General features: G+C 38.2%; 1 protein-coding gene across 5 annotated transcripts in view; it reads right to left on the reverse strand.

The window, feature by feature from the left end:
- The window catches only part of LOC106881212 (condensin-2 complex subunit G2), a 99824-nt gene that overhangs the window by 20018 nt on the left and 69052 nt on the right, over positions 1 to 10754 (reverse strand). For all 5 annotated transcript variants that reach the window (XM_014931518.1, XM_052967267.1, XM_052967266.1 and 2 more), the window contains one exon: positions 2305 to 2411. In XM_014931518.1, coding sequence (XP_014787004.1) covers positions 2305 to 2411 — 107 coding nt within the window. The remainder of the gene's footprint in view (positions 1 to 2304; positions 2412 to 10754) is intronic.

Consider the following 10754-nt stretch of genomic DNA (forward strand, 5'->3'; position numbering starts at 1 on the left):
GGGGGATCAAAGTTTGGAAGATTTGTGAATCAAATACTGGGTACTGCTCTGGATTTTAATTTTATACTGGCAAAAGAGACAGTAATGAATCCAGTAATGTGCACAACTCTTCTATAATAATATTTTGTTGTATACCCAATTGAATATTAGCTAATAACCCATTTTCTATAGCGATGTTTGAACAAAAATTTAAATAATTTTATATTTTGTTGAATTTACCTGTAATTAAAGTCACTTTGTGACAAAAATTTTGGTATAGAATTGGTTGAGAACCTTTCGTTAAATTATCTTCCAAAAATCACATTAATATGTTGATAAATAAAAAAGTTAGAGTTGTTTAATGAAACCAGATTAAATTTATGATTATGTTAGAAATTAATTGAAAGACATAAGGGGTGTATTTTGGTCAGAAATATGGTAACGAAAGGGTTAAACTGGTGCTGATTATGACATAACAATAGGAAGATAAATTTCATGGATGTAAGTTCAAACTACAGTCATTGTTAAAAATGATGTCTCCATCAATTGCCACGGAAAAAGGAATTGTCATACATTTTGATCTGGTTTACAAATAACTTTTACTTCAATAATATCTGCAGAGCTTCAGATCCATACAAGAAGAAAGAGATCTTCAATATTGTTAATACTCAATTGGTTTAGGATTCCTGTGGTGCTCTCAACAAGTTAGCTAGCATGGAAAACAGTATCCAAGATCATAATAGATGAATATGACTATCTTTCTTATAGAAGAAGAGCACCAGAGAATAGATGTTTCCAACATTAGATAGGACAGGATGAAATTGAGATGAAGACTACAAGGTGTTCCTACAAAAAGCTAAAGTGATAAGTCTTGAGTATCATTAGAAGAAAGTATACTTTAAATGTCACTCAACAGGAATGTTTCTTTCTATGACTTTTCCATAAAGAAGGAGATGCAAGTTCATTTCAAGATATTCAAATAATCAATGAGAAAATTTGCATCACTTATAGAGAGAAAAGCTTTATATTTGGGTTGGTGGAAAATGATATCCAATGGGATGCAGCATAGTCAGAAGATTCTGTAACTCAAACAGCCAAGAGCCTATGAATTTTCTTTTTTTCATATTCATTGGATGGATCTTTTAAATTGCACCATCTAACTATTTGTTGCATTTTTGTCATCTTGAGACCAGCTTTTACTACTTCTGTCCATTTTGACCTTGGTTTTTGTCCTCCACAGTTCCCTTCCACTTGGATATCATGGCACCTTTTTACACATCCGTTATCCTTCATACACATTACTTCCATAAAAATGTACCTTTTGTTGTTGCACACAAAAACTAATCCCTCTTATACTCAGGTAATCATTCACCTCATCTATACTATGCTACTCATGCATATTAAACATTAACCATTCAGGAGAGCATGATTGCTTCATTTCACTCAAACTTGTGCCTATCTTCTGTATTTGGTGTCCACATTTCACTTTGTACACAAGTAACATGCAATCTACTCATCACACAGAGAATCCATCTGTTGCAAACAAGTAACAACAACTTGAATTTTTTCCCCACTCTGTATTTATTCTGGTTACTATGCTTGTCGAGTACTCTCCTCTACAGCTGACTGGCTGCCCATGTAACAGAAGCTACCAGCTATGTCTATAGCAATGGAAGGAATATATTTTACTTCTGCACTGGCTGCTAACTACTCCTGTACATCTGCCATAAACAAAGCCTTATTTCATTGTCGGTCCATCTGTTATCCCAGTACAAATTTTCAGCACTCCTAATTCACATAGTTCATACTTCTATTCTGCATATCAACTCAGAACTTACTTCTATTCTGCATATCAAGCTCAGTCATTTTCCCTGATAACATGAAAGTCCTGCTCGTTTTTCAATTTACTAAAACTTTGGTCTTCGCAGTTCTAGGTTTTGCTTTCACATCTGGAATTTCTCTGCAGACCATATACTTTACCCTTTTGATATGAATATACCCAAGACCACTTCTAAATCCATAATGCAAAACCACTTACGTGTTCATATTTAGACCATTTTGTTTCATTCTGTCCCAAACACCAAATTAATCATGAAAAGTTTATTTTGCTAAATTCCTCTAAATTAACTGAAATATACATTTGTTATGAAATATCAATTCTTATGAAGTACACTGTGTGTACTTCATAAGAAATGTGGTAAAGAAAAGAAGACTAACATTTCATCTTGAAAGCATCACTGAAGATGAAGTAATAATAACCATCATTTATATACTGAAATATAAGATATAAGATAAAAATAAGAAGAAAATTCTGATAATACTTACTGTAATTTAATGTATTAAGCAGATATAAAAGACTGTAAAATTGATGGTAGTTTTTAAATTTATCTGGTTTTGATTGGGTAAATGTATGAAGTTCCTTTAAAAAATACCTTCAATAGAAAAAGTATATTCATGAAAAAATAGAGAAAAACTGAAGAAAATTGTAAATGACATATACAAGGTGGGAGGGGTATTTCAGAACATCTAATTTTCAGTGCATTACTCTCTTCAAACTAACTAAGAAGTTTCAAATCACCAAAGGCAGACAAAATGCTAACATAAGAAGTGAAAAGACATGCAGTCATTGTTGTCCTATGTACAGAACACAGCATCTTAGAAAGTACCAACTTTCTAAATGTTGCAAGATCTTTTGTACATAAACTTCAGATGGAAATGGAAACCTCTGGCAGAAATATTTCAACTCTATCAAAGAGAAAAAACATTTTAAATGTTTAGACACAATAAGGACATGACAATTCATCCAATGGATTCCAAACATTATTGATGATGATCCCAGAAAATGAATGAGTCATCATCAAAGAACTTTGGGTGCTAGAGTAAACTATGGCACACAAGGATACTTGATACAAGTCATAAATACTGAGAAGGGGCCAATTCATATCTGCAAAGATACAGAAAAAAACTGTTTGGTTGTCCCAAGCATTACTTAACAAGTAACTGCATGGCATGCTTTGGTTTTTCTCTGATGAGAAAAACTTCTACAAAGACCAAAAGTCTAACAGGAGAAAAGACAGATGGTTATATGCAGACACTTTGATGCCCTTGGAGTGATGAACACTAAGTTTCAAGCAGCTCTGATGGTTTTAGGAGTGGTGAATAATGAAGGCTATGTCATGCCACCTCACATCCTTCCACAGAGTCCCAAAATCATTGCTGCTCAGGTGTTGGAGACTATTATTGAGTCCTGAATAGATGAGATATGCAGTGGTAGGTTATATGTGCTTCAATAAAACTCAGCACCTTGCAAAGCCCACATTGCTCAAGAATGGATGTTAGACAATCATTATGATTATACAATGCCAAGTTAGTATCCTCCAACTCACCAGATCTAAATCTCATAGATTATTACATTTGGTGCATTGTTGAAAGAGAGACAACATGTTGAGAATACTATAGCTTCAATGAAGGCAACCGCTGTCCAAGTGATGTTCAGAAATGAATAACAGCTATTTAGAGCAGGAATGTCAATGACTCTGTTACCACATTAAGGCAGTCATTAAAGCTGAAGGTGGATTCATGGACTAATCTCATAAGAAAGCTTATCAAGAACATGTGCACAAATTTGTATTAAAATACATTTTCTTTTGTACTAGATTAGAGTTATTTTATTAAATCATTTTCTCAAATACTTTTCACACCTTGTATTTCTCATTCTCCAATGAAATATTCTTGAATGCCTTGCCTATAGAAACATGCACCTCATCTTCCTTGGCATTTAAACACACATAGCACACTTATGCACCTTATCCTCTTTGGTTGTAAAACACCATTCCACTCTCCCCACTTACTTTATTCATGCTACTGTCATGGAACTTTCTTCTCTCCCTTCTTTCCTAACTAAATATAATGCAAACAATGCTATTGAAGTGATTTCCTTTAATATATATATATAAATATATATATATATATATATATATATATATATATATATATATACACACACACACACACACACACATACATATAAACATATATACAATTCTTGCCCATTCTTAATTTGAATTCCAATTCTAATACTATCCCCATCTCTTCAAGCATACTTTCTTTCTCCCACTCGATCACAAATTTTGCCCCACCCTCTTCCCTCCACATTAATCATTTTTTAACAAACACCACTCCCCTTGCAAATCTCTAACCTTATTGAAAACTACTGGTCAAATGACCTTGCTTAAATTCCATAACTCAGCCACTCCCTTATGTTTTTATTCCTTTTATTCTATTTTATTTTCTTAGTAATATTCCTAATTTCTCTCTACATTTATTTTCTCTACTTTTACTGTGCTCTCTATGCATGCTAATCAAGCACAAGTTTGTAGATAGGAACAAGACTATGGCAAGATAGGGGGAATAAGTTACTAGGCTGAACAAATGAAATCTATTATCACTTGCATTTCTTTCCAATTAGGATCTACATCATTATAGACTAGAACATTTTGAATCAGTCTTTAGCTCTGCTGTTGAACAACAGAGCAAACTATTTACAGTATGATAAAAATTCAATCTAGTGGTAATCCAGAAATCTGTCAGGATACAGTAGTAAAATATCAACAACAACAGAAAAAAAAAAAAAATCCTAAAATAAAAAAAAATAGCAGGAAAAGATAGCAAATTTTATGCTGAAGAGAGGTGGGCTCAACATTTCAGTTGAAGGTTCTTTGTGAAGAAAAAAACAAAGAAAAAGGAAAATAAGGTGCATGTTATGTATGTGCATGGGGAAGTGTATGTGTAGGAGAATGTGTGAGTATGTGTTGCTATTTAGTAGGTACAGTGCATAATGGCATGTATGTATGACAGTTGGTATGTGTGTGTGTGAAGAGATGACAGTTTGTGAAGAGTACAAGGTGCACAAACAGATGTGTGGGAAAATGTTAGGAGGAAAGAAATGAAAATGACAAATATTAATTTTGGTAGGCTGTATACAGATCACAGTGCAAGTAGATGATCAATGATCTATGGTTTAAAACCTCTTTATCAGTGCAAGTTATAATTACTTTATTATTTCATTTCATTATCTATCTAAACACAGTTTCGTTTTCCATGCCATATGTTTAGCGAAAAAAAACTTAAGATGCTTATGCTCAATCCAACTCTCCCTCTTTCTCCCTTTCTTTCACGCTCATTTATTCCTTCATTTATCTAATTTTGTCACAGTTAAGAATGCAAATGCCCAATTCTATCTCATTATTATTATTACTATTCTTTCACACCGGTAGCCTGAGGTTCCTGCGTTTTTGCTGTTTCGCAGTGTGCCCAACCGACCCACCCCCGCCACTTGTACTAGAAGTCTTTATCCACTGACCTCTATCAGATGTCTTTCTCTTGAACGCCTCCAAAGGCTTAATGTTCCCCCACCCCTATTTACGGCTTATCTCCTATGTAATGTAGAGATCATGTAGTACATAAAATGATGGTGTAGTGTATTCAGGTTGAAGGCTGTTGTATGTTTATGAGTTCTGCCAAATGTGAGCTTTCTTTTCAGGTACATCCCAGGGTCTCCCCGGACCACACCTTCCACACCCTCAGAGTTGGCACATTGAAAGGTAGATCTAGTGAGATTGTTGAGATGCTTGAACAGAGATGTGTAGATTTGTGCTGCATCCAAGAAGTAAGGTGGAGAGGAAGTTCTGCTAGGTTCCTCACAGGCTGGGTAGGGAACACTGATGGGGTTAGGGTGTGGGTATATTTCTTGCACAAAAATGGGTTGATAAGGTAATCAAGGTAGTCAGAGTCTGTAATAGAATACTTAAGCTTAGATTAGTGCTGCAGCATGGATTAGCAACCATTATCTTGGCCTATGCCCCTCAGCCAGGGCTAGAATAGAAAGACTGATTTTATGACATCTTCTTGCAGACTACTTTGTCGATGAATGACAGGGACTTTCTCTTTGTGGCTGGCATCTTCAATGGGTATGTTGGACAACATGCAGGGGTCTTCCATGACATACATGGTGGCTGTGGTTTTGGTTCCCGCAATGAGGAAGGAACCAGGCTGCTGGAGTTCTGCGATGCAAATGATCTTATGGGTTGTAATACTAACTTCAGGAAACTTGCCAGTCACCTACTACCTACCAGTTTGGTGGACACACTAGTCAAATTGACATCCTCGCCAGGAAATGGGAAAGAAGGCTACTTATAAATGCCAAAACCTTCCTAGGTTAAGAATGCACCTTGCAACATAGATTAGTAGTTAGCAACTTCAGGATCAGGGCTAAATGGATGCGCAGAAGATGACCAGCATGGAAAAGAATGGTCTGGAAGCTTAAGGATCCTCTGAATGGACAGAGATTTAGAGATGTATTACTTGAAGCTTTTGACAAAACAGAGGAGGATATAGCATCACATGATGTGGAAGACAACTGGAGGTTCCTACAGGACAACCTATTGAGGGCTCCTGACCAGATCTGTGGATGGCACAAAGTCCCCTCTTGACCCAAGGTGATGTGGTGGGGGAACAATATAGTTGACAGGGCTATTAAAGAAAAGAAACAGGCATGGAATGACTGAAAGAATGGTGGTAGCAGGGAATTGTATCAGATTGCCAGAAGGGAAGCTAGGAGAAAGGTTTACTAAGGCAGAGGGGAAGCAGATAAGAAAAAATTTGCCAATGTTCTGCGTCATGAGGATCGAAGACTTGACGTGTGTCATGTTGCAAGACAGTGTGTCAGAGAGAATCGTGATGTCATAGGAGAGAAATGTGTCCGCATGGATGATGGTACACTTGCTTTTAATGATTCTGCAAAGAAAGAGACTTAGAGATGCCACTATGAAAGGTTGCTAAATGAAGAGAATGAATAGGAGAATGAGAGTCTGCTGAATGTCAACCCAACAGAGGGACCAGCTATCCGAATTGACAGTACCTTGGCAGATAAAGCAATTAAGGATATAAAGACAGGGAAAGTCCCCGGTCCATCAGGAATCACTGCAGAGATGCTTAAAATATCTGGCGGTGTCAGCTATAGTCTAGTTACCTATATAACTGCAGAGATGCTTAAAATATATGACGGTGTCGGATATAGTCTAGTTACCCATATAACCGCAGAGATGTTTAAAATATCCGGCAGTGTCAGCTATAGTCCAGTTACTCATATAGTCAATCAGATGATACATGAGTGAGTCATACACAATGACTTCTGTAGCAGCACCATAGTTAACTGCTACAAAGGTAAAGGTGATGCATTAGATACAAATAATTACAGAGGTATCAAGTTGTTGCATTAGGTAATGAAAGTCACAGAGAGGGTCAAAGCCCAACTAATTAGGGAACAAGTCAGTTTAGATGAAATGCAGTTTGGGTTCGTGCCAGGAAAAAGCACCACTGATGCTATATTTCTAGTAAGACAGCTGCAGGAGAAATACCCAGCCAAAGATAAACCTCTTTACTTGGCTATTGTTGACATGAAAAAAGCCTTTGTTAGGGTCCCCTGATTTCTTATGTGGTAGTCAATGCAGAAACTAGGGATAGATGAGTGGATAGTGAGAGCGGTACAAGCCATGAAGATGAGGGTTGGCAACAAGTGAAGAATTTCGGATAGGGGTCCACCAAAGATAAGTTCTCATCTCCCTCTTATTCATCATAGTCTTCCAGGCAATTACAGAGGAATTCAAGACAGGATACCCCTGGTCATCTCTATGCTGATGACCTTGCTCTAACAGCTGAGTCACTATCAGAACTAGAGGAGAACTTTCAGGTGTGGAAGCAAGCATTAGAACTGAAGGGCCTTAAAGTCAGCCTAGCAAAAACCAAAGTCTTAATAAGTAGGAAGGCAGACAAATCACAAATACCTTCATGTAGACGGCCCTGCTTGTTCTGTAGAAAAGGCATAGGCAGAAACTCCATAAGATGTACCCGGTGTAAGCTATAGACACATAAGAGGTGCAGCAATATTAAAGGAAGGCTAACTGGAAAGATAGTTTTGTGTGTGGCAAATGCTCAGGGACAATAAACACTGAAAATATGCAGAAAACAGCTTCTGTCACATGCCAGAGGGAAAAACTAGAAGTAGTTGATAGTTTCCTTTACCTAAGAGACCAAGTCAGTAGCAGAGGTGGATGCTTTGAGCTTGTAGCTGCTAGAATAAGAATAGCCTGGGCAAAGTTCAGAGACAAAGAGCCTCTCCCTCAGAGTAAAAGGTAGACTGTATGACGCATGTGTGCAAACAACTACATGGCAGTGAAACATGGGCCATGACTGAGGACATGCGTAAGCTTGCAAGAAATGAAGCTGGTATGCTCCACTGGATGAGTAATGTCAGTGTGCATACATGACAGAGTGTAAGCACCTAAAGGAAAAGTTGGACATCAGAAGCATCGGATGTGGTGTGAAAGAGAGACAGCTGCACTGGTATAGATGAGGACAGCTGTGTGAAAAAGTGTCACACCCTAGCAGTAGAGGGAACCTGTGGAAGAGGTAGACCCAGAAAGACCTGGGATGTGGTGGTGAAGCATGACCTTTGAATGTTGGGCCTCACGGAGGCGATGAAAAGTGACCAAGACCTTTGGAGAAATGCTGTGATTGAGAAGACCCGGCAAGCCAAGTGAGACCGTAACCATGGCCTATGCCAGTGTAGCATAACTGGCCCATTTAAGAGCATCCTTCAATCACTGGGCAATAAACTGTTCTTGCAAAGACCTGTTGAGTCAAGTGAAGTCGTGGCCGACTGACACCTGTGCTGGTGGCACATAAAAAGCCCCATTCGAGCGTGGTCGATGCCAGTGGCACGTAAAAAGCACCCACTACACTGTCGGAGAGGTTGGCGTTAGGAAGGGCATCCAGCTGTGTAGAAAATTGTCAGATCAGATTGGAGCCTGGCACAGCCTTCTGGCTTGCCAGTCCTCAGTCAAACCCAATCCCGTATGGAAAGTGGACATTGAACGACAATGATGATGACGATAGGGATCAAGTAGAGTAAAATAGGAATCAAAGGAATCCATAGGCATAAAACAGTTGAAAACCACTGCTTTAAATGAAGAGATGGACACTAGCAAAAGCAGGAAAAAAAAAAAAAAATTCAAGTGGGATCTAACCAAAATGTTACACAGACTACAGTGGTATTTTAAGAAAGGAACTTCAGAGAAGTGGGAAGTGGTAGAGTCAGACTGGAAAAAGACAGATGTACTGGAGGATGATGTGCCGTAACGATAAGGTGTTAGGATGAAGGTGAGGGGAAGGGAAGGTTGTTATGAGACATGAAGGTAGAAGTATGGTCAATAATGCATGGAAAATGATGTCAACAGTGGGTTGGGGATAACTATGTTGTGAAGTAACAGATCATTTGGTGCAGTCATAACCATACAGGTAGCAGGGGTGAAGGGATTGCAAGTAAAAGATAACATAGTTGATGTGAGTCAAGTAGGAAGAAGTGACAGCAAGTTTGGAGTGGGAATCAGTGAGTTTGTAAAAGACAGAGGTAGAGAGGCTAGGCTAATCAGTAGAAATAGAGATGTTCAAGAAGTTGTAGTAATGGGGAATGTAAAATCTAATGCACAGTAGGAGTTGACAAATGTGATGAAGATAAGCTGTTCACTGATAAGTGAAGTGGCAGTAACAAATCATCACCTGTATAGCTTGGGAGAGAAGTCCAGTGAACTAAGGGAAGAAATGTCCTCATTATAGTTGTTACACGTTCATATTTATGTGAATGCATAGGTATACGTATATATGAATACATCCCCACTAGTAGTACTATTTTGTTAAGCGCATCTACAAAGCAGTATGGACTGTGTCTAAGGCAGATACGCACAGTGTGTATCACTCCGCTATATATACTGTTTGTAAACATGTGAAGTAAATAAACACTTAGAATCATAACAACGCCTTCAATGAGTTGTTTATTATCCGAACACGAACAAAAGAATACATAACATGGTGGTAGCAATAAATACTTAATCGAAAACTGTGCCTTTACAACAAAACAGGAAAACAACAAACCTGAAATTTAACAAACTGAATATCGCTTCGTCTTCGAGGACACACAGACACACACACACGCGCGCAAGGATCAGAAATGGCAGCCCCCGTCGCCGTACAGATGAATCTACATCCAACCATGAACTGGGACGCGGATGATATCGTGGAAGTGTTCAAGAAATTCAAACAGAAAACTCAACTGGCTTTCAGAAGCTTCCTGAAAGGTACAACTGCAGATGAAAAGGTAAGCTACATCCTTTTATGGGCGGGAGAGAAGGGCCTAGACCTATTCAATAGTTGGGACATGTCAGAATCAGATTGCAATAATCCAGACAAACTTTTAGAGAAATTTGAAAGGCACATAGAGCCCAGATCAAACCATAGAATTCATAGGTATGAATTCCAGGGCCTGAAATAAGACATACAAGAAACGATTGACAACTTCCTGTCCAGACTAAAGAATGTTGCCGAGAAATGCAGATTCAAAGACAAGGACGAAAGGATTGTTGATCAACTTATATGAGGGTGTGCTCATAAAGAAGTCCAGAAATCCCTCATCTCCAGTTGGCAGAAGCAGTAGACACTGCAAGAGCATTCGAAGTCACTACCAAACAAATGGCCTCACTTACTTTACAAACAAACACAATAGGCAGCAGTGTAAAAATTCTATCTAGACAAAGGACGAAACATACCCACAAACAGAGAACATGCCAGTACTGTGGTACAGAGCATGAGTTCAATGACCGGAGGAAATGTCCTGCATTCGGTACACACTGCAAAGCATGTGGAAAGCCCAACCACTGGGA

The sequence above is a fragment of the Octopus bimaculoides genome, chromosome 4, assembly GCF_001194135.2.
Source record: "Octopus bimaculoides isolate UCB-OBI-ISO-001 chromosome 4, ASM119413v2, whole genome shotgun sequence".
In the NCBI taxonomy this organism is placed as follows: Eukaryota; Metazoa; Mollusca; class Cephalopoda; order Octopoda; family Octopodidae; genus Octopus; species Octopus bimaculoides.